At 41.2% G+C, this 24,579-nt stretch overlaps 1 protein-coding gene across 1 annotated transcript in view; it reads right to left on the bottom strand.

Moving 5' to 3' along the window:
• SLIT3 (slit guidance ligand 3) overlaps positions 1-24,579 on the bottom strand; it is a 490,596-nt gene that overhangs the window by 464,369 nt on the left and 1,648 nt on the right. Inside the window, exons 2-3 of the mRNA XM_036391775.2 lie at positions 3,998-4,069; positions 1,391-1,462 (exon numbers count right to left, since the gene is read on the bottom strand). Coding sequence (XP_036247668.1) covers positions 1,391-1,462; positions 3,998-4,069 — 144 coding nt within the window. The remainder of the gene's footprint in view (positions 1-1,390; positions 1,463-3,997; positions 4,070-24,579) is intronic.

The following is a 24,579-nucleotide window of genomic DNA, read 5'->3' as shown; positions in this document are numbered from 1 at the left end:
ATCTAAATATAGGTATGAGAAAGATTTATATATGTATACACATGTATATAAAATGAGCTCAAAAATAGAACTTGGTGGTGAGGATACTGACTCTTCACGATGATATATAATGTGAAAAAACTATTCTACATTGTCAGGCTATGTTTAATTTTAGAAAATTAAGCTGGGGTTGTTTTTTTTTTTTCCTGAAATAAATCAGCCATGGCATAACTCTGCACCTGAAAGTACTTTCTAATTGAATATAGGTGGAAATCTGTTAGAATTTAAAACTCATCTCCCTTATTGCCATAGATGGAGCTTTCTGATTCATGACAAAAGTACTGGGTAAATTAATTTTAAATGTTCAGCACATTCATCAAACTCCAATGCAAACCTAATCCTGAGATCATCTGAAACAGCTTTAGCACAGCATTAGCTCAATACTCCAGACTTCTCTTGGATAATTGCTGGTGGGCACTTAACTCTTGAAAGCTGCTTTAGAAAATATCAATGGGAAAATAACAAGTCCTGCAAGAAATGCCTTGCAGATAACAGTTACTAATCAAGCATAAAAAGCCTGCATTCCAAACCAGCTTGTGATATTGTTCTGGTCACCTACCTCTAACAAAGAATAATTCTCCAAGGTATTTCAGTTTTACAGAGATTTTGTTCTGCTCCCACCATAAACAGACAGAATTAATGATATGAAAAGGAGCACACCCAGCTAAGAGCAGAAATTGTGTGCAGAATTCACTTTGTCCTTTTTAATATTTAAATTTATACTCCTGCAGGGCCAGGAGTTTCCTATAAACTAATTCCAGATTAAGAGACAGCTTATACTCGCCTTCTCCAAAAAAGAAAAGAAATTAACTTAATTGCTATCAAAAGCAGAGGAAATCTACAATCCATCCTCCACTAAGTCTTCCTTGCTACCCTGGAATCCACTGCTATCACTGGCATTATCCTACTTCAGAGGAAAGGAAGCAAATCAGAAAACTAAATACAAAGGCAGTTTTAGAAATACTGTGCTTCTCAAAGGAGCAAATTTAAATTTCCATCAGCATAGACATACATAAAATACAAAAATATACAATAATATTAGATTATTGTTAAAAAAAAATTCCTTCCCCCACATATCAATTTAAAGACTTGCTCAGATAATGTCCTTCTGGTAATGTTATTTCACTTCCAGTTCTATTTTCTTGGCAGTCACTCTACATTTAATTTCAAGTATTAGCTATCATGTAATGTAAATTCAGCTGTCTTTAAGAGTATATTTTAATTTAGGGTGGTACTCATCTCTTTCTTTCTTAAAGAAAGTTAATTTTATTATCATTATATATTATGGATGACCATTAAGAGTGAGGTAGAAATGTGCAGCTTTTCCATAGGGATAAATACAGATACTTACAGCCTTTCAAGTTGTTTCAGGTCCTGAAAAGCTCCACGTTCTATCACACTGATCTGATTTTCTTCCAAGTGTCTGCAATTCCAGAAATACCAGTTAATTTTAACAAAACAGAAAAGCATCCCCACTTCTCTTCAAACATTATCAAAATGCTTTTCACCCAAGTATCAATACCAGTTTTAATTGCAGATTATTAAAATAATCAGGGCGGGGGAGCACTGTTTCTCTTGGTCACTAACAGGAAATTGATTCCAAATTTTCCTCCTGACCTCCACATTTGGTAAATATTTTTGTTCCTAAACCTCTGTAACCACATTTTGCTCAGAAAGGTGCTGGTCTGGAAGCTGGTGCTTACATCCCTGGGACATTCCTCATCTTTCTGGGATATTTGTGTGCCATAATGGGGGTAACTGATTTCCACAGCCCACAACAGGAACCCACTCCATGGCAATGTGGTTTTTTGTCCAGACTCTGCCCTGCACTGAGTTCAGGCTTGCTCTGGAGTAAATCCTCTGGAAGTGCTCCCAAGTGGTTCCACTCTCAGGAACAGCAGCTGTGAGCCAACTCTGCAGCCCCACTGTGCAAAATCTGTGCAAAACCACCTGGGACAGGTCCAGCCTTCCACTGGGGCTGATCCTGCTTTTCTCTCCACCTGACACCAACACTGGGACAAGTGACAAGCAAAGGAGACTGATTTCTCTCTGATTTGCAGTGTGTAGGGGATGGCTGCCATTCAGAAATGCCAAAATTTCTGCCACAGCAGAAATGCTCTTGACAGGTGAAGTGGAAGCCAAGGAGGAGAGATTGCAACAGTCCCATCTGAGGTGACCTTGTCCCTCCCTCCAGCACACAAACATCCCTGCTTCTGTGAGAGCACTAAACACCTCTGAACACTCTGTGTAAACACCTCTGAACAGTCTGGGCCCAGGGAAAACCACAATTCCTTCCTGTTCAATTCAGTCCTCTGAGGATGCTCAGAGCTTTGGACTGGACAGGAGCTGAGGGCACAGACAGCAAGAGAGGATGGCACAGGTAACACCAAGGAGATGAAAACATAAAACTACAAAACTCCAGCATGTGAACAACAGAGTCATGCTGCTTAAAGGACAGGGAGGAAAACTGCATGAGGAAAAGGGGAAAGGATGAAGCTGGAGGGGATGAAAGGGAGAAGGTTTTCTCCTTTCCATCCATTTTGAATGTGTGGTGTTTGCTTGAGACTGGAGGGGTTTTTTTCTGCTGTACAGGGCTGTGAGTTTCCAGGTGACTTTGCTCCTAGTCCTTATTCTGATGTGTGCAAACAGAATTATGGTACCTTTCTAGGAACATTGGGACAGGCTGCAGATTTCTGTATTCCCACTGTACCCCCCAGCAAACAGTGCAGGGAGGAAAAAAAAGGAAAAATAGGGGTTTAGTGCCAGAATTATGAAGAGATCATAAGAGAAACCAAAGAAAAGTTAAGGAAAATCTGAAGGATGCTTTATTCCAGTGACTTCTGTGGCAGACACCACACTACTCAAAGTCTGAGCAAATGAATTACATAGATCTGGAATGAGCACAGGACAAAGGCACCAAAAAAGCTCTAAAGATTGCAATTGTACATTTTGGTTATTCCTGAAGGCATAAAAGACTGCAGCAGCATTAAGCAATGTCTGACACTATGAAAACTCAATCAAACTGAAACAACTACTGCCATTAATATAGTATAGAACATGTATTTTAATAGACTCTCAAAATGGTATTGACAGCTGGGATGGGAGCCAAGGAAATCTAAACAATTCCTCTGCTAGAGATGAGAGAAACACCACAAAAACAAAAAGTCTTCCCACAGATATGAGGTGTTTCCTTAGTATTTGACAATTTGTTCATAAGTATTAAGGTAGCAGGAGCTAAGACTCACCTTTTCCTCAGCAGGACTTAAATATTACTTTAATTATTACTAAAGAACTCTAACAGTTCTTTAGTTCCAGCTTTAGGGGTTTGTTTTAGAAGATACTCAGAGGAAAAAATTTCATCACTAACTCAGTAGTGCTGTTTGAGGTTCATTTAGAGAACCCAGGAATGACAAAGTCTGCAGCCTGATCCTCAATACCTATCTACAGGTATGGTTAGCTCTTGACAGATACTGAGCTCATGAGACAGCACAAGCTGAAATCTTTGTATTCATGACTGTATACTAGACCAAAAAACCTCACCAGTCTTGTTGTGTTCAAGTTCTACAGCTATTCTTGATCAGCTTCTGCTTAGTACTATGCAAAGTGCTGTTAAAGGGGCTGTACCTCACAGTGGCCAAAATCTGAAAGTCCCATTTGCTAGTGTCTCAATAGAAGAGATTTCTGCATGAGTGATTGCAAAGCAGACCAAAATCTTTAGCACATGACTTATTCAAAGCTAGTAAGCAACAACTCAAAAGCAACTCCAGTCACTTTAGTATAGAACTAAAATTTACTGTTTCACATAACAAACTGTTCAGGTTGCCTGGTTTAAAAGAATACCAACAACTGAATAATGTACCAAAATTACTGGAATTTGATCCCTGGAATTCAGGAATTCTAAGTACTAGCACCCTAAAATAGTCTCACAAAAACCAGACAAGTTTTGTGTTGTACTCACAAGACACGAAGATTCTTCAGCCCCGTGAAGTCTGTCTTTGTGATTCTTGTGATGTTATTTTTTTCTAGATCCCTGCAGAGGAAAAAGAAAGCAGCATTCAGATACCATACCTGACACCCAAAATCCCATTAGCAGAAAGTATCTGCAGCACCGGAGTGCCCAAAAGCTGCTCAGACTGTACAAACAAACATTAAAAGCATCAAAATCTCAAATAGCAAGTTATCAATCCCGATGCATTTTGCCGCCTCCTCCTCCTCTAAGTTGTTCTTGCAGATTAAATTTCCCCTAAAAATGGGTTTCTCCCATTTTCAGTTCTAGTGTCAGTGCTCAGTATATGTTTCTTTCCCCCTGAGACTATAATTCTGTAAGAGGCTGTGTATATCCAAGACCCAATTAATACAAAACAGCTGAAACAAGTGCACAGGGCCCCAAAATTATTATTCTAAAGCCAAGTGATTCCAACCTGCTGTGGAAACTTTGACCACACAGAGCCTGAAAAGAGGACAACTTAGCTCAGTGACTCTTTGTGTGCTCCTACCCAGCTGACTGGAACTCTCCCTGGTGCCACAAGACCTGGTTTGCCATTTTCTCTCCTCTAGACCTGCCTCTGCCAAGAACCCCTGAAGTCCTGCCAGTTGAGCATGTCCTGTTACTTGGCTGTAGATATTCCATGGGTTTCAGTCCTGTCCACACTGTTCTCCCTGACCTAGTGCTATCCAACAGGGACAAGACAAACAGCTGGTCTTCCTTTCTGGTCTTCATGCCATCAAAAATACGGCACGTAGACACAAAATGTATAATATGTTTGGCATAACTTTTTCGAACATTTGACATCAATCTTTCTATGAGTCTAACACACAAGCAAGACCTTAACTTGGTTGGAGCAGTATGTAATGCACTAGAGCACAGAAATAAGTGTTGAAGAATATTGGAATCTACTTCTAATGGTTATAGACAGACATCAAAATAATACTAATAAAATGCTTAAGTCATAAAATGGATTATAAACAGATTCCACAAACTATAGGCCTTAGTTCATGTCTCTTAGCACGAGACATTTCTGTAATTCAAAAAACAGTCTCCTGTCAGGAAAGTAAGGAAAAAGACAAGGAAATTAGGGGGAAAAAGTCCCTATGTTTCAGCTCTATGATCAAGACAGCCTGTACCCCTACTTGAATTTGTCAGCTGTATTTTAAAAGGCTCACTGAAGAAAAGAAACCACCAAGCCTGTACAGACACTTTCACTGCCTGTACCAGCCATTCTCTTGCATTTGTCTTCATCCTCTCAATTGACTCATGCTTTTCCCCAAGAATACCTTTGAATCACTGCCTGCATCTTTCAGATTTTCCAGCCTAATTTCCTCTTTTGTTCTCAGTTCAGTTCTTCTACCCTGGTGCATCATTAACTACTCACTGGTGTGCCAGTGAGCTGATTGCAAGGATCGCTGGAAAGAATTACGTCTGGAGTAAGCAGCGCGTAAATAGCTGGTGTTTGAGTCGCACGTTGCTCCCCATCTGCTTTTCATGGCATTCCATCACAAGCTTTCCCTTTATCTCAGAGAAGCTCCAGCAAAACACAGCATTCAGCTGCTTGGAATCCCCCAAGGCAGAGAGGAGCCAGCCAAGGGACATGGAGCAACACGGTGTCCATGGCCCTGTTTTTTGTGTATTTTGGTAAGACTTGATCCCAGCACAGCTTTACTTGGCTTCAATGCAGGCAGAACCATCACTCCTGCCATGCACACAGCAACCTCCCCACCACACCCAGCCTGAGACAGCAGTCCCACACACCAGCACAATTCCCCAGGAACACTCAGCATTCTTCCCCTGGTGAAATCTGCAGCCCTCTGCTCTGAAAGATTTCAACATTCCTTGATCCACACATATCTCGAGATCGCTTTTTCCTCTGCTCCTGCAGATTGGCACAGTCTATCCTGTATACACAGTATCAATCATCCTATTAATCACTTACAGAGTTTAGTGTCTAAGTGAAAGGTTTCCATTTCTGTTATTCCAATTACTTGCACCATGCCCTAACCTTAAGAGAAACATTCCTCATGAAGTTCACTCTGCTCAAACCATAACTGCAGCCTCTGTCTGTTTTAAAAAACAGTGTTTACCTTCTGAACATTTGCTTTTTCCAGCGTGCTCTGCCTCAAGGCTTATCTGCCATTTGAAGAAAAACAGACTGAAACTGTGATGAACTATGTAAAATTTCCTCCTCCTGTTCACAGTAGGTCTAACACTGCTGCAAAGCAGCAGATTGCCACAGGTTACCCCATTAGTCAATTAAACTTTGTGACTCTGAAGTTACTGAACTAATGCAGACATTAGTGGTTTACAGCTGGTATTTGTGGGCAACATAATATTTTATGTTTCCTTTATAAAGTTTGGCAGCTGATTATGGGCTCGCTAGTGGGTTTCAACTACAAAGAGCTAAACCTTAACATGTAATCTTGGTTGGCTTTCAAACACATCAGTGTTCAAAAGGACTCTTGGAACCAAACAGATTTCTTGGAAAAGAAATCATCTGGGTCTAAGATATGAAGAAAATAATACCATGCAGGCAAATTTATTTACATTTCACTTCAACACTTATCTATGTCCAGATGAAATAATTCTACGTAATATTCTTATTATGCAGAATTCCTGCATTTTGGGTCATATGTGGGGCCAAGAAGATCTTGAATCCTACTCAACACATCTCTCCCACAGCACCAGCTACTACTCTTGGTTATTTCACATTCAAATAAGATAGTCTAATCAATTAACAACATCTAAAAAAACTTGATTAAGGAATACAGGTCTCTTCTGGAGTGTCACCAGCAAAGCTGATTATCACTCCATTAAAAAGAAATCAGAAATGACAGCTATACCAGCTTTGGTAAAGCTCTTGACATTAGGTCTGCCTTGTCAATTTATTAATTTATTTTAGCATAATTTGTAGAATAAAGCATGCTAAGAACAGTGCAGCTACAGTGGTAGCTTTAAGAAAACAGACGTGGAAGGAATTATTTCAGTGAGACTAGAAACATGAATTGGACTAGAATGGTACAAGACATCATGAAAGTGAGTTCAGATGAGCTATTAAGGGAGCTTTACTCATAAACATGTCCTGCTATGTTCTAATAACAATTTAATTCAACACATATTTTGTAGATGCTGAAGACTGAGTCACACAACATACACACTTATTACAAACAGGGATGCTTGGAGCAACTGGAGCAAATCCTGCTTCATTGCAATAATTCCTCTGAATTGCTTCATCCTTCATTCTTCTCTAAAGACAATCAGTGAATTTAAGACAGACTTTTCAATGTCTTAAAGCACTAGCATTCCCAGGAGTGCACAGATTTCCTCTGCTACATTACTTAAATTTCAGTTGATAATTACTCTGCTCAGCCACTCAACTCTTCCAAAACATCCGGATGCTGTCTCAGCCCCCATCCTCTTCCTTGGACTGGACGAAGCTCCTGCCTGGAGAAGTAAATCCACTTGTCTCCTCACACTTTGTGCCTCAGCCTTCCAGGCTCTCCAGCCTTGGCAGTCGCAGCCGCTCATCCCGGACAGCCTGGAGCCTCCTCCCCTCCCTGGTGCACAGAGTCAGGGCTGATCTGACACCCCATCACCCCACAAGGAGCAGAGCAGCTCTTACAGAAGAGCCAATAACAACAGCAATCAGATGCTGAAGTCTTGCACAATCTTCAGCTCAGTAACTCTGTAGGTGTGTAGAGATAAAATACCTTGTACAACATTCAAATCCTTTTATATACAAGGATGAAGAAATCCAAAGCAACACTGCCAGACTACAGCAAGTTCCTATTCTAGTCAGATGTTAATCTGCTACCATCTGAACCCTCTCTCTATTATAACATCCAAGATATTTGGATAATAAAGTTTGGGCTCTCATCGTAGTGGTGAGTCTTAAACATACCCAGATCAATCCCTGACTTAATTCCTCAACATCTTCAAGATTATGGGTTTGGGGTCCTTTAATCATTTCAGAGCTCTGGTTGCCCAGTTGTGCTTCCCAGGCACAGAGAAGCCAAATTGCTGAGTCTTTCTAAAGCACAAACCAGTTCTCTCCCTACAGCTCTGTAATGGTTTGGTTCTGCAGCCTCTGATACACGGGCACAAAACACACTCACTCTGATGTTCTTTCTGCAAATGCTGTGCTTGCTTTAAGACAAGGCTCTATTCTGTGCTTTAAAAAAATACAACAGTATTTTTTTCTGATCTGAAAAACTACCAGACTTCAGGCCTAATGCTGTTTCCTTTTGGTCAGAAAATAAATTGCCTAAACTTAGCTCCTTTTCTAGAAGGAACACAGTTGTTGCACTTGGTTAAAGCCATTTATTGTCAATAACTGCTCAAAAAGAATAAATTTGCCTCTATTTCAGAGAATTCTCAGGTGCCCATCTGGCAAATAGTGACATTCCTAACAATAAAACTGAAGATCCTTGATGCCCAATAATTTCATGGCAGTAGCTGATTTAGCATTTCAGTGACAAGCACAAGTCCTAGATGGGCAATATTTTGAAAAATATTTATTGTCTAATTAATATTATTTGTCTTTAACCTAAGACAACATTAGACAAAATGAAAAACCCATGGAAAACAAAAATAACCTGCCATCTAAGGAGAAGGAGCACCAGACTTTATTGCAGTCCTCAGATATTTCTTCATTTACATCAATAAAGAATTCAATAAGGGCAGTAGGGAAACTGTATTTAAGGAAAAATGAACTGCCATACACTTCAAAAACCAGCTCTTACCCAAGTTAAACAGCACTAGGATTCTTTCCTGTCCAGCTGCTTCCTAAGTAAGGTAAATGTTCATTTCTAGTCACAGAACCTCAAACACAAAGCTGAGTTTCTGTTCCTGCTACGTTTTCAAAGTGGTTACCACGCACCAGTTCAAAGCAGGGACAAACAAATCAGCCCAGAACCCAACACTCTGAAAGGAATCTGGATTCAACCAACACCCCACACACAATCTACAGGGAAGATGAATTTCTCTTCACCTCATTTTTTTTGTATTTTTCAAGAAGGAATGCATAAAACTTGTGTGTCTCAGAACAAAGTTAGGAATTAATAAAAACCTCTCTTGTTCTCCCTAAAAACAGGTCAGGATCCAACCCACCATCTAGAATTCCCATCCAAACAAACCTCACCTGGGACACAATTCATGCAACTTCCAAATGTTCATGAAGAACAGAAGAAAAATAATTTCCCAAGAAACACAAGAGCACCTGTTTTGAAGTGCCAGCACACATCCTGTGCTAGGATTAATCTGTACCACATTCCAAAGGGTTTATTTTAAATGGCAAATGAACATTGAAAACACGGGAGCCAAAATCCAAGTGATAATGAATTAATCCAGATCCCTGGATCTAAGGAGTTGCTGATGTTTTTCATTAGCCCAATTCCTCCAAGTAACTCAAGCAGCCCTCGCTCCTGAGAAAAAAAGGTTTTTTTTCTGTGCCACTGCATTGCTGAAGGACTTGGTCAGCCCAAAGCATCCCGAGTGGCAGCTGAGTCAGCCCCTGCAAGTTTTTCTGTGCTTTGTTTTCCCCATCCCCAGTCACCAGCCCAGCTAAGAGCACCTGAGCTGAACAAACCTGCATTTTTCACCCTTGACCTGGCTATCTCTTGCACTCCAGAAACTTAAAGCCATGAGGAAAACCTTGATTTTTAGGAAAGCTAAAAGCTGGAGGAAGAGCTGGAGGTTGAGTAAAGCCTCCCTTCTTTAGGAGTGCTTTAGTTCTTGGTTTGGGATCATGTTAAAACCAGGACCAGGAAAGGGACAAAAATGCACTCCCATGTGTGAATGCACCTACAGAGCAGATTCAAGCTGCCCTTTCCAGTCATCACACACCCAGTGTCTGTTTTATTATTTTAACCATTTTCCAGGATTTCTGCTGTGCAGCTAATTTTCTTTAATGGGTATGAACTGCCACCAGCCTCTCAACCTTAAATGACCATAATTCCCAACAGAAAGCACTTGGCAATTCTCTCTTTTGCCTTCAATCCAAGAACTTCAAAGTTCCTGTGATAAACTACTCAATTATAACACCATCCCAAAGCCCTCTGGCAGCACAATCTGCATATCTTCAGATTGAACATATTTTCATCTCCAGTTTTGCAATGCAGGAAATGAATTCCTGGGACTGGGTTTTATGAAATACACAAATTCCACTAGTTTCCAAATCACATGGGCAAGTATGAACATCACTTCTAAGGAAAGACAAAAACTTCAAAATCATATTCAGCCGAGGTAAATCCATTTTTTAAAAAAATAGTACATTTCATCTCTATAAGATTTGTTATTTTTTCTTCTAATCAGCTGACTTTGCAAAGGAGCATGAGAATTTATTTTTATTTCTACTGAGCTCTAGAAAGACTGGCACGCTCTGAACCTTTCACATCATTTAGTTCAATAGAAGAAAAATATTGAAAGCCCTCCACCCGAGAGGGAATAAACCCATGCAACCAGCCCAGGTGGGGCAGGGCACGAGCAGCAAGATGCTTTGCAGCAAAGTCTCCTGGAGCCCCACTGTGCCCCAAAACTCCAGCAGTGGCCCTTGGAGCAGCAAAGGCCACCTCAACCACAGACAGAGGGGTTGAGAATTTGGAATAATTCACTGCTGTGTGTCCTGTGGGTTTTTGACAGCCCATCTAAAATCCTGGGCCAGTGCAGGCTCTCAGGACAGGAAAGAGACTCTCAGGAATCTGTCTGGTGAAGTTTGAACAGAGGCTGAGACACCTGGGTTTGTTGAATGAAATTAAAGAGGGGGAGATCCTACTGCAAACTATAACCAGCAGCTTGGAGACTGCAGACCCCCTTCCCTGATCTGCACAGGTGGAGAAACAGTAAGAGAGAAAAAACAAGCCCTGCTACAGCCACCAGCGCTTCCCAAATATTCTGCACAGTTTCAGCAACAAGAACTGCACAGATCCACACAGCAACACTGGGATCCAGCAATGTGGGATACACCTTGTACAAGAGTAACAACCAACCCACTACTCACCATTTCTGAATTTCTGCTGTAGTTGTTGGATACCACGTGTGTGACCCTGGATAGTTTCAGTCCTCAGGAAAATTTAAATAGCAATTAAACTGCCACACAATAGTTGGAGTGTGCGAATCCCATGCTGCAGTCCATTGTAGGTTTGTAACACACCTACAACAGCAGCTTTTAATTCAAAAAAGATTGGGTGCTCTGTTCTGATTAGAGAAGGCTTTCAGGTATGAGTCAGACTGTTTTCTTTCTGCCTGAACAATGAGAAAAACGGACCTTGGAAGTTAAGTGCCCTAATTTTGTGAATAAGCTGTCCATTCTTACACCCATGACAGCAGTGCTTGGTTAATAACACACATTAAGTGTCCAAATGATCTGGAACTGCTTGCAGACAACACACTTCTGCCCTCATCCTTATAAAAATAAGAAAAAAAAAATATTTGGCAAACTACAAATGTTAAGAAATATCCAGGAGAAAAAAAAAATCTTCACTTTTTGCAACTTGTGCAGTTGAATTCCAGGCTGAATTCCCCACAGCAGACCGCAGTGGAAGTCACACCAAGGCCCACAGAAAGCAGCATAATGGATTGAGTAATTCAAGTACTCTGCTTCTTCCAAGGAAATACATGTTTGTCTCAGCCTGCAGGAATTCCTGTCTAATAATTAGAGTGTACAGGTTTCATTACCCACATAAAGGAATGGTTATGCTGACAGCATAATGTTTAACAGTGCATTTTACACTCCTGTGTCCTTCACCTCTGTCCCCAGAGTCTGAACTTGCTCTTGATGTGCTCCAGATCTGCTCTGGCAGTGTCACCTGTGCCCTGCTGAAAGACACAGACACTGCGGAAGAATGAGAGGCTGAGGCTGTCCTGGCCCTTCCTTGAGTGCCAGGGCACACCTGGGCTGAAGAGGCACCTGGAGATGGAGCTCCAGCACAGGAGGGAGAGGACAAACACACCCAGGGGTGCAGGAACACTGCCCAAACCTCCAGTGATGGTCTGAGCAAAGTCAGAGCTCATCTGGAGCTCAAGCTGGCAAGGGTCACCAAGAAAAGCTCCCAGCAGTGCATCAGCTGTAAAATAATTCACAGAATGACTGGGTTGGAAGAGACCTCCAAAATCATCGAGTCCAGCCCATGCCCTAACACCTCAACTAAAATAATAAAATAAGAAACAAGGTGTGATGGTTCAGTGACAGACTGAGGCGCTCAGAGCCTTCACCAGCACAGCCTCCCATGTTCTGGTGGCCAAGGAGGAGAGGAACAGCCAGGAGGGGCAGGGGATCAAGTCAAACATCCCTTGAGAGCTCCTGGCCAAGGCTGCAGGAAGACAGGACACAGCTGCTGGGGCACAGATCAGGCTGGTACAGCCCAGCCTTGCCCTGACACCTCCAACACTGGCAAAGGTCACCTCTGCCTTGGAAAGGTGAAAAAGCACAAAATGGCAAAGGACAGGCTGCTCAGCAGCAGCCCCAGTTTGGTACTGGAAAAGTCACTGAAAACACTACAGGAGGCAATTTCTGCTTTTCCAGACCCAGACAGACATTTTGTGTCTGAATTCCATGTTCTGGATGGAATGTTCTGAATTCTATGTGAATTCCACGTTCTGCTTTGAGCAGAGCCTGAGCCAGGAGACCTCATGAAATCCCTTCTGACCTTAGTGATTGCATGAGTCTGCATTTTCTGCAGAGGAAAAGGTAAAACAAGTATTTGTTGTCTTTTGTTTCAGGGTGAATTCAGGAATGGCAGAAAACTTTAAATATGAAGCATAAAAAATAGAAAATGCTTTAAAATACAGCTGCCACAGAAACATGGTTTAATATCAAGACAGGGTGTGCACATCATAAAGAGCAGCGAGTACAGTTCTGTGCCACATTAGCTCAAGCATCATTTCAATTCATACTAAAAATTAAACCCCAAGGTTAACAACTGCACACACAAAAGGTCACTTCTTCACTTCTTTTCAATTCTTGATGTTGTTTAGCCATTCCTACTAAACTCCTCCAACTGCAGCTCTTCTTCCCTGTCCAGCAGGACCAGCTGGTTGCAGGGATTTCAGGTGGCCAGCCCAGCCCAGGGCTGCTCCAAAGCTCAGGCAGAAATCAGAGCAGCTCAAGCATTCTCTGGGCCATATTTTCACTCAGCCACCACATGGACAACCCCATCAGGATATCAACAGAGATGTGCTTCAGTGTTTGACACTTCTGGACTCATCTGGGCAAAAAGCATTGCTGCAAACTTCAGCAAAACACACTTTGCTTTAAGTTTGTGTTTCACTTAATTGTGGTGTGTGACTGAATAGGTTACAGTGAAGAAACTGCAGTGTTTGGGTGCTCTCCACTAATGCAGACAAACTGATATTTCAGACTTGCAATATTTCACACCTGCTCCTCACTGCTGTAAATCCTTGATAACTTGGGAAGACATCTCACGAACAAACAAATTATTTTAGTGAATCCTGGCATGAAAATCAAGCCTTGATTTCATCACCCTGCTCACTTTCAGACATGCACAGACTAGAAACCCTTCCCAGATCTTTTCCTGGAAAGGCAAGAGAGATCTCTGTTTATGTTTGGGGTTTTTCTTTTTGTTGCTGTTCAGGGCTTTGGGTTTTTAATGTGAAAAGCATCCAGTTTCACCAACTCTATTCATTCCTAGCACCAGCACACGGAGTGTAACATGTCTGCAGAGGCCACTGAGGAGCAGAGGAAGCCAAAATGTTGCAATAAAATGTGTAGGACAGTTTTAATATGTAAAATGAATTTTGAAGGAAGGGTTGTATTGACTTGATGTTAGCAACCAGATGTTGCAACCAGTTTACAAGCAATTTTCTTCACTCTTGAGTGGATTCCCACCTTCCTTGTCCCCCATCCTCATCCCACTTTTGGTTTTTTGCATGCTGCAGTAAAGCTGAATTGCTTTCACAGTGTTTGCTAAATGAACACAAAACTCAAGTTTTCCTAAAGCCTTTGCACAGAAATCCGATGTTTCAAGTTACTGTAACTCCTTGTGCTTATAAAACCACTTTGTACTGACCCTGCTGCATCCATGAGGGCTATGGAAGAACCAGCTTGGAAATTATCTATTCTATAAAATGAAGTTAATATTAACTGGGATTAACTGGGAACAATCCATTTTCATCTTCTAAAAAAACTTCCTAAGCCATTAGCTAAAAACTTTCCAGAGAGGGAAAAAATGAAAATAAAACCACAACCAATGCTAAACTAACCCCCAAAAAATCCATAAAACCCTTCTGACTGCTCCTTATCTTCTCCTGCCTTTTCACATGTTATCTATTAAAACTCAAAGCTCCAAAGGATCATTGGGCTGTTTCCTACACTTTCACATTCTTATCTGGGTAATTTATATCCAGATGTGTGTTTTCATCTCTCTCAAGAGCCAGCCTTTCCCTTAGGGCCTTATTTCTCAGTATCTATTTCCACTTCTGGAAAACAAGTTCTCTTTGCTCAAGAATTTCCCTTCCATCATTTTTATTTTTCCACCTCTTTTTTCTGGTCTCCAGCAAACCTCCCTGCTGCATTTACCTAGGCCTTTCTGAAATGCACAATTGCCTCACAGTGAGCTCTCCCTTGTGCCCAGCTGTGCTCTCCAAACCCCACCTCCAACCAGCTCCACCACTTCAAGAGGATGAGACTGCCAGGGCCTCTTCTCACCACTCCACAACAATTTCACACAAGCTTGTGACCCAGAGGCTCCCACATTGCTCAGTGATGCTGTAACCACTCCTGCCCACCCCAAAGAAAGGTGTTTCATCCAGGTTTGGCCAAAATCAGCATTTCAAAAAAACCTTCCTAATATAATGCCTCCCCAGTCTAAACAAAACCATCACACGGACCAAAGACCACAAAACTGGAGAAAATCCCTAATTTAAGTTCCCACTAAAGTCCAGGCAAAACGTGCTCCAGGACAAACAGGAAGGCACAAGACACAAACTGGACTCATCATCTCCTTGCTGGAATTTCTCAGAGTCAGATTTAAACAACACAACTGCTTTAATTAAACATTGCTGTCTCCATGGCTGTGGACAAGCAGTGCATACATATGCAGGATTACTTTAATGGGCTGGATGTCCTCTGGTCACATCTGCTATGTGAACTTTCTATGCTACACACTCTGTCCTAAACCAGAGAGAATGGGCAAACTGCTGTTTGCTGTTTCCTTATTGGGAGAGCAGGAAAAAAGCATTAATGTAAAGTTAAATTATATTCTTACATAGGGAATGGGTAACAATGCAGGATTTCTTTGTTCTTTCACCTTGAATAAGACAGCACATCCCAAGGAAGGCAATATAAAATTCTAAGGAAGAGTCTTGCATTATTGGATAAGCCCTTTGTAATCTTTAAAGGAAAACTGAAGTTAGGAATTGGAATATTTTCTATTTTGGGACAAATTATTTGTGGAAAAAAATTTTCCAAGTAAAGTCAAATTTTTTCATTAGTTTGATATCCTGTAACATACGACCCTGCTAACACCAAAACCCCTCTTAGGCAGACAGACAACCAAGTACTACTTCAACTTAAAAAGCTGCTAAAATATTTGAAGTGCTCAATATTGCCCAGTGCACACCCAGAGAAAATGTCAGAGATGACAATTCAATAGGACAGTTTTGCTAAACTGCCTTAAAATATTTGGTTTTACTCTGAGCTGAGAAAGTGAGGAAGGCTCACAACTCATGGTATCCTTTGAAACTTTCAGGATTATTTATTAGGTACACCAGAAATAGCTCACAGTCTATTAACACTTGTATTCTGCACCAGTTAATTATCACACTCTTACCTGCCACAGCAGAAGAAGACCCACAGAAAAAGCCCAAGGATTCAGGAATAGTCCCCTAACTATTAGCATGCACCTTGCTTCTGCTATCAAAATGTTATATTCCTAATAGTTAAATGCTTATCTTTTAACACATTTCACAAGAAAGTTGATTTCCACACTCTATTCTGTGCCTCTCTCCCCACAGTGAAATAGCCAACCTTGACAGAACCCAGCTCTTGAATAAAGCTTGGAGACACACATTAAAAGCTGCATTTGATTGTGCTGTGATTTTGGAGATCAGAACCTCAGCTCCACTAATATGAAATTTATTACCATTTCTGTTATCATGCCTAGGAGCACCCTTACAACAGCTCAAGATTCCGTCACACTGTGCAAACAAAGATTTCCCAAGGGATTTTCTGCAAAGAAAAAAGGAGCAAAGGGAAGAAACAGAACTGGTGAGTACAGCAGGCACTGCCCTCAATCCAACACAGCCTAACTTGCACTCTGTATTTTCAACTGATAGAATTCAAATTACAGTAAATTTTAAGTTTTGTAAAACAAACTGTTGGCTTTGGGGGGTTTTGGGTTGTTTTTCTTTGTTGATATTTTTGGGGGTTTCTTTGGGTTGTTGATGTTTTTGTTGTTGGTTTTTTTTGTTTGGGGTTTTTGTTGGTTTTGGGGGGGGTGTTTGGTTTTATTGGTGGTTTTTTGTTTGGTTTTTTTTTTGTTTTGGTTTTTTTTGTTGTTGTTGTTGTTTTGTTTTGGGTTTTTTTTAAACAAGGTCTGTTCCTCTCAAGAAACAGCATCAGAATGGAATGAAAAGAAGAATTAATCTATCAGAAATGGAGTTCAGCACCATCCTCCGCCCACATTTTCTGCAAGAACCTCGACAGGCTGTTAAAAATGGGTTACTGATCCCCAAACCATTGGCCTCCAGAGCAGCCTGTCCTCCCCTTCCATGGAGCCCTGGCTGAAACAGAATCACCAATCTGTGCCTCTCTAAAAGCAAAGGTGCAGAGAAAACATCCTGAGAAACTGCAGGAGCTCCTGTGTCCTGTGCTGTGGGTGACTGCAGGGATGCAGAGACAGCACAGTGCCACCACTGTGTCCCCACACCACTAAAGAGGGGCAGTTAATTCCCAAATCCAACATTAATTCCAATTAATTCCCAAATCCAACATGAATATAAATTAATTCCCAAATCCAACATTAATTCCAATTAATTCCCAAATCCAACATGAATATAAATTAATTCCCAAATCCAACACTGCTGCCCCAAACCACACTGACCAGAGCAGCCAGTGAGGCACCACCAGGGACAAATATCTATATATTATATAGATATTATAATATAATTTATATAATAATATCTATATATTATATAGATATTAATATAATTATATAATATCTATATATTATATAGATATTATAATATAATTTATATAATCTACTATATATTTTTGTGTCCCTAGGTCCTCAGTGCTGCTGCACTCCAGCAGCATTTACAGGTGTTTGAGAGCTCTATCAGTGCCCTGGTGCTAATTCCACCAGGCTGATCCCTCTCCAGGCAGCTGAAGCAGGAATAAAGGCAGGCACAGCATCCCACAGGACTCTCCTGAGGAGTCCCTTAGACAGAAAGTTAAGAATAATTTCTGCAGCTGTTGAGGAAAACAGGTAAAAATGAACTGCTGAGAACATCAATTCCATAATCTACTTAGAAGAAAATTTCAGATAGATTTTGAAGGCTGGTCAATGGAAAGTCAAGACAAGATCAGCCTTAAAACTGAATTTTCTGCCTCATTTTAACCATACTCATGTTTACTGTAAATCCTCCCTTGACCAGTGAACAGCAAAGGAAATTTGAAGCAATGGCTACAGTCTCATTTCTACCTGAGAGACAAAATTAGGGTCTTAGAAAAAGAAGTAGATCACAAATAGAAAGGTAAAAATCTAATTAAAAGCTCCAGAAATCTATCAATCATAAGATTAAAATCATCTATTGCAGCCATCAAACAGATGGTGTAAAAGCAAAACACAAAAATTTATTCTGACAGAGACAACTGACAGACCAGATTCAGTTGCAGGGGGGAAAAAAAAAGCTGAAAATAACTGGCAGAGGTAAGAATCAATCTCTTAAATTCTCTTTTCTGTGGAGATGGCCTTCAACTCCATCTCAAACTTACTGAGTGCAGAGCACAGAGCTGCTCCCCTATCCTTGATGTGTTTAATGCCATTAGACAAACTGTCAGTTGCTTACAAGGCCATTGGCTGATGGGAAGAAGCAGTTCTTGCTATTGACAAGATCCATTCAAGATCTTAAATGATGATATGTCTGACTAGAAAACACTGAAAGCAGACTTGGAAATAAAGCATTACAGATCTCTGGAGAAAAGACTTGAAAAATACTGAAAACAGAGCCTGGGCCATATTGCAACCCAAACATGACTGGAACCCAGCCTTTTCTTACCCTAAATATGATTTACACAGCAAACAAAAAAGTAGAATTGATATTGCTTTGATATTGGCAAAGTGTTGGTGAACATAAGAGGGATGGGAGTCACCAGAGCAGTCATAGATCAAAATCCACACTGGGTCATGCCAAAGCAATGAGAATAAAGAATCGATGAGAACTTCTGGAAGCTCCCTGTGACCCCAGAGCAGAAAGGAGCCAAGGACAGGAGACATTTCCACCAGCCTGACCCTCAGACCTCACAAGAGGACAGGGCATAAAACTGTTATAAACTATTATAAAACCATATATAAAACCATGATAACATTTTCTGAGCACCACTGCCCCATCTACAGCCCTCTAACAGGATGGACAGACAGACAATGCCCTGAAGGAACCTCTGCCCCACGTCTCTTGCAGTCAGCCCTTCTCCATCATGTTGCCAACATCATTCTTGGAAAAGCTTTGCCCTTTGAGGTTCACTTTGGCTTTGCTCCCCAAACTTATGTTCCTTCCTCACCCAAAGTGAGAAACTTCTGCGTCTCCTCCTCCCTGTTTTGTCCTGCAGGATGGACAATAAGCCCAAGAGGAAAAGAGAAGCCCTTCAGAGAGCTGTGGGACCCCAAGATGTGTGAGGGGATTCCCACAGCTGCTCCACACTGTGGAAATCCTGCAACACAAACTTCATCGAGGCTTTGGGGAAAATCATGCTTCAAGTCATTTGGGCTGTTGGCTCCTGGGAGGGAACCCATCCTGATTTCACAAACTCACTTCTTTACATGAAATCACTGAAATTACTCACTGAATATCCTGATTAGAGCCAAGTTCTTTGTCCCTATATCATTATCCCCAAACATCTTGTGAGATTTCTGTGAGACAATCATTTTTCTCTGCTCTGTGGAGGTTGAGGAATAGCCTAAATACCCTTGAAAACACAGACAACAAATATACAACAAATACAGTCAATGTCCATGCAGGAAAAGCTACTTTTGTTTCAAACATGGCTGGAAATGTGTGTACCCTGGCAGTGACATGGCAAAAGATGACAGGTAGGTCTCACTGTAAAGGTCAAATGACAGTGTAAAACACAAGGAGTTTTATACAACTACAGTGCCAATAAAAGAGTGTCGGGATTTACTTTTTTTATTGGCCTCACATCCCCACAGGTAAGCTGCACCTGTAGTTTTGGCTACATGCTTCCCCAAACCTATACAGTGCACAAATTCCAGGGATATAAAAACAATATCATCATCTGCATTTCAGGACTTCCTAAAAGACAACAGCTGCTCTTCAGAGGGGCAATTTTCCTTTGGCCTAATTCCTTTGCATGAATCAATACCCAGCTGTAAAAGTAAGAATATGAATAAAAGTAAATAGTCTCAGAGAAGCTCATTAAAAAGTCCTGCAGGAAGTAGCCTGGTCTCTTTCATCTCAAAATCTAATCCAAATTTGTGCAAATAAATACAGGCAACATGACAATGGCCACTGCTTGCTTCTGCAGCTACCAATTTACAACAGCTAATTCCATCCTCCTTCCTGCTCCCATCACTTCAAAACCATGTCACAAATTTAATAGCACCAGGCTGATCCTACCCAGGTTTGTGCCAACATCCACTCAAGCACTGCTAGTCAGAGTTACATTAGGAAAAGGGAATTATCCCCATAAAATCAGAGAATTCAGTGGAGTTTTCCCAGGATCAGTCTCTCCAAGAGCAAGTTTTCCAAGTTCAAGCCATGTACATCCACTTACTGACACATGACCTAGGGAAAAAAATATCTGAGAAATGCTCCATGCAAGGTTTTGGAGACAATTACTACAAACAAATGAGTGGTAATCCCCAGTGGGAAGAACTCTAGAAAAGCAGAATGTCATTGTAAGAGTCACATAATTATATTTGCATGTGTTTAACATCTCCTTCTGCAGGAATATGGAAGCATTCAAGACAGGAGCTTAGATTTAATTTGGAGACAGAATTGAGGAAGTTGAAGACTTATTACAAGCCAGAGCAGCTTCAGCAGCTCTGTGCACCTAGGCCAAAACCACCATAATAATATATTTGTGTAACAGAAACCCCAGACCACATGAAAACTCAGGAGTAAGCAGATGACTAAGCTTCTAAATTGCACCTAAATGTGGACACACTCAATTTAGCTGCTCAGACAAAGCACAGAACAGATTAGTCCTGCAAGCTTTATCAATTTAGCAAGGTAAAGAATCCTTCAAATGAAAGGCAAAACAAAGCAATGACTAACACAGGAGAGCTATCAATTAAACAAGAGCCTAAGCCACCAAACAAACTCATCAAGAACTCAAACATGGTTCAATTCCCCAAATAAGCTTTTATACATGTGTAATGTGCTGCTAACAGGGAGATAAGCAGACATGAATGGGAGGAAGTTCACAAAGGCTCATGCTTCACATTCAAACTGGAGGCAGACACTGACCCAGAGGACTCCTGAGCACTTTCCCAGTATCACTGGTTCCTTTCAGAGCCCAAAAACTCAACTCAGCTATCAGGCTTTGATCTGCTCACTGCATTTATGCATCATCTCAAACTGAATGTGGCTATCAGCTTTACTAAGTGTTATAAAGAGCCACATGTATAATTTACATATATAGAACACATTTCCACTGAAGGAAATTTTATAGATAATCACATCTGAGAAGTGAAGCACCACTAAGGAAACCCTGATTATGAGAGTTTGATGGAGCAATCCTAAGGAACATTTCAGAAAGGTAAAATATTTGGGATTCTCATGGATGTGTTTACATATCCCTAAATTTTCTTTCTTTATTAGGTCAAATGTCTTATCAGTTGCCCAGCTAAAATATAAGAATCACTGTGCCCACTCTAGGAGTTGTCTAATAAATTACCATTTTTTCTCCAAAACACAAAAACCCTGTCCACTTCTATTTTTGGTGAGGTGCTAAGCTGCTCCAAGTGTGGGAGGGATCAGTGAATACTAACAACAACCACAAGGGCAGCTCTGCCATCCTGCTCAAGGACCCCCGTGCAGCACCACATTCTGCAATATGAGGAAATATTGTAAATATGGAAGATGATGCCTATCCTGAGCATTCCTTCTCCAGAAAAAGCAGAATTGGAAGTTGCTCCTGGAAGTGACAAGGATTTGCTTCAGCACTTATTTTCTCCAGACTGAGTAATTTCACTGTGCAGCAGGACAGTTTTCACCTCTTTTTAGTTCTTCCTGAGAGGTGAGCCAAAGCTTCCATCTCAACCACACAATTAGAAGGCCATCATAGAATGTAATCACAAGGTAAAAACTGCAGCACAAACCTAACACTGCTTGCTATATTTGCAAAGTTACTATTAAAGATCAGTCTGTGTAAAAATTAAAACCAGAAGTATGGGATTGTTTTATAACTCTGTTTCTGTGATCACTGTTAATCTGTGTATTTCCTTCAAGGTAGAAATCACAGGTACAAAACCTACAGACCTTCAAAGCGTTCAGGAAAAAAAAAAAGAAATCAAGTATGCATCTCATTTCTCATGAAGAATCAGTAATCAAAGCTAGTTCATTTAATAGAACCTCTCAATAAGAAATTATTTTCCCCCTAAAGATATTTCCCATTGTTTCCTTAATGTCATATTTTCAGTTTTCCTGGGTTTCATATTAACACAAATTTGAATAATATTTAACTTGGCTCCATTAGCCCAAACAATCTGTAACATTTGTCCAAACATAACTCTAAAAGCTCTGTGGCAAAATATTTTAAGTGGTGCCATTAGATCTTTTACTAATTAAAGCAAAAAGTTTCCAACTTGAACAGGTATGTGGAATTTTTAGCTCAGGAGAATGCAGAGAGAAATAAATGCCTTTCCAGAGCATAACAGTTTAAAAAGGCACTTCGTGTGTGGCCATCAAGAAACTTGCTAAAATTATTCTCTCAACATATAAACATTTCCCCGAGATTAAAAATATTTTTGTGATTTCAGATATGACCAATTTGGTCTTATTTACATGCTAAACATACGAGTAAGAAGATTACACATCAACCCACTGTTATGTCATAAACAGTTACAGGTTGCTGTGGACCACAGGGCAGATACTCTGATATATCCTGTGGCTGACTGATGTTTCACCCATGAGCAGAATTTACACTCAGAGTCTTTTTCTCTCTGCTGCTTACATCAGAAAGCCCAAGCTGGTGCAATTAGTAGGAATCTAGATTTGAAGAAACTGATACAAGCTTTAAAACAGTTGTAATGAAGATGTTGGTGAACTCTACAAAAGCAGTGAGAGGCTCACAATGGACTGACAGAAATGAAAACTGAAAACAGTATTTAAAATACAGATTAAAGTGTTACCACATTACCTTCTGTATCCTATTTCCACAAGGTTTCAGCCACTGAATAATCCAACAATACGCTATTTATATATGTAAAAAAACCCCAAACAAACCATCCAACACAGCTACATTTCACATTTATCAGTGGTGGTATCTCTGAGGTTAAATGTTCAAACTGAATATTGTGAAATCGCTACTATTGTTCTTTTCACAGCCATTAATCTAAAATTTAAATCTGTAAATAACACCAAAAAGAACAAGACCAAGACAACGATTATGCTCTCCTTCATTCTTTTTAACACTTAACCTGCCAAGGCCAAGAGCCTTCTTCTTCTGGCTCAGCTTCCTGCAGCAGGCAGGGGAAGTTCACATCTCTGATGTTCATTCTCACAAATGAAATCCAGTAACAACATGAATTCAGCCCCCCTGAAACTCCAGCTACAACAAATTACCATTTATGAAATGGCTCTCAGGTGGCCAACTAACCTTGTGCTTGTGAATCACTTCAACCTGCAATTTCAAAATTTCATTCTAGCCTTTAACTCTTTAAGCCATTCACACGCCTCACCAGCGAAGCACACAAACCACCCATGTTATCACACATTCTTGGCATGCTCCCCTGGTACTGGCTTGTTGTGGGGTTTGTTGTTCCAGATTTAGGGTTTTTTGGCTCTCAAATGCCAGGTTGCTACCCACCAATTTTAGAGTACACAGTTTCAGGCACAGAAGTTAAGGTTTCTCTAGCACGGACATCTGAAAGCTATTGCTCACACAGCTGAGGTTAAAGGAGGGCTGATACGGCCACAAAACATTAAAGGTTGTAGAATAGTGTAGTAAGAAAGCTCCATATTGCTATCATTTAAGAGCTCTCAGCACTATAAAATGCATTTAGAAACAGCCAAGCATTCTATAAAATTTCATTCTGGGACAGAACTTAGCCTTTAGGAGTGCTCTTTGCACACAAACTTTGTTTGCTTAGTAACCTCATCCAGCTTTCTTCCTCGGAGGAAAAACTGCCTGAGAATTTGAAGTTTCCCCAAGTCTATGACCCAGAAGGAAATAAAACAGGAAGTCAGGCCATACAATCTACAGCATTTGCTTACAAGTTCAAAAACATTTTAAGTCAGGGGCTAACCCACAGGAGGTGCAGCCGAGTGCGCTCTCCTGGGGTCACCCCGGAGCGCAGCGCGCTGCGCAGCCCGGCCGGGCTCTGATTACCGTTCCTCCCGGGACGTGGCCCTTTAACACTGCCCTCTGGATGTGTCCCTTTAACATTCCCCCCCATAGACATGTCCCTTGAATACCCCTCTCCCTGGACATGTCCCCTTAACATTCCCCCCTGGAATGAACGTGTGCGTCCCTTTAACATTCACTCCCGGATGCGTCCCTTTAACATCCCCCCCATAGACGCGTCCCTTTAACATCCCCCCCATAGACATGTCCCTTTAACATCCCCCCTGAATTCGTCCCTTTAACATTCCCCCCATAGACATGTCCCTTTAACACCCCTCTCTGGACGTGTCCCTCTAACCTTTCCCCCATGGACATGTCCCTTTAACATTCGCCCCCAGATATGTCCCTTTAACATTCCCCCCATAGACATGTCCCTTCAACATTCCCCCCTGAATTCGTCCCTTTAACATTCCCCCCATAGACATGTCCCTTTAACATTCCCCCCATAGACATGTCCCTTTAACACCCCTCCCTGGACGTGTCCCTCTAACCTTTCCCCCATGGACATGTCCCTTTAACATCCCTCCCTAGATGTGTCCCTCTAACATCCCCCCCCCCCCCCCCCGCAATGAACGTGTCCCTCCAACACACCCCCCGGCATGAACGTGTCCCTTTAACACCCCTGCCTGGACGTGACCCTTGAACATTCCCCCCCATGGACATGTCCCTTGAACATTCCCCCCTGGACTGTCCCTCTGACATTCCCCCCCATAGACGTGTCCCTCTAACATTTTCCCCCATGGCCGTGTCCCTCTAACACCCCTCCATGGATGTGTCCCTCTAACAT

This window comes from Molothrus ater, chromosome 15, assembly GCF_012460135.2.
Source record: "Molothrus ater isolate BHLD 08-10-18 breed brown headed cowbird chromosome 15, BPBGC_Mater_1.1, whole genome shotgun sequence".
In the NCBI taxonomy this organism is placed as follows: Eukaryota; Metazoa; Chordata; class Aves; order Passeriformes; family Icteridae; genus Molothrus; species Molothrus ater.
The sequence above is the reverse complement of the archived record's forward strand: the minus strand, read 5'-3'. Positions and strand labels throughout refer to the sequence as shown.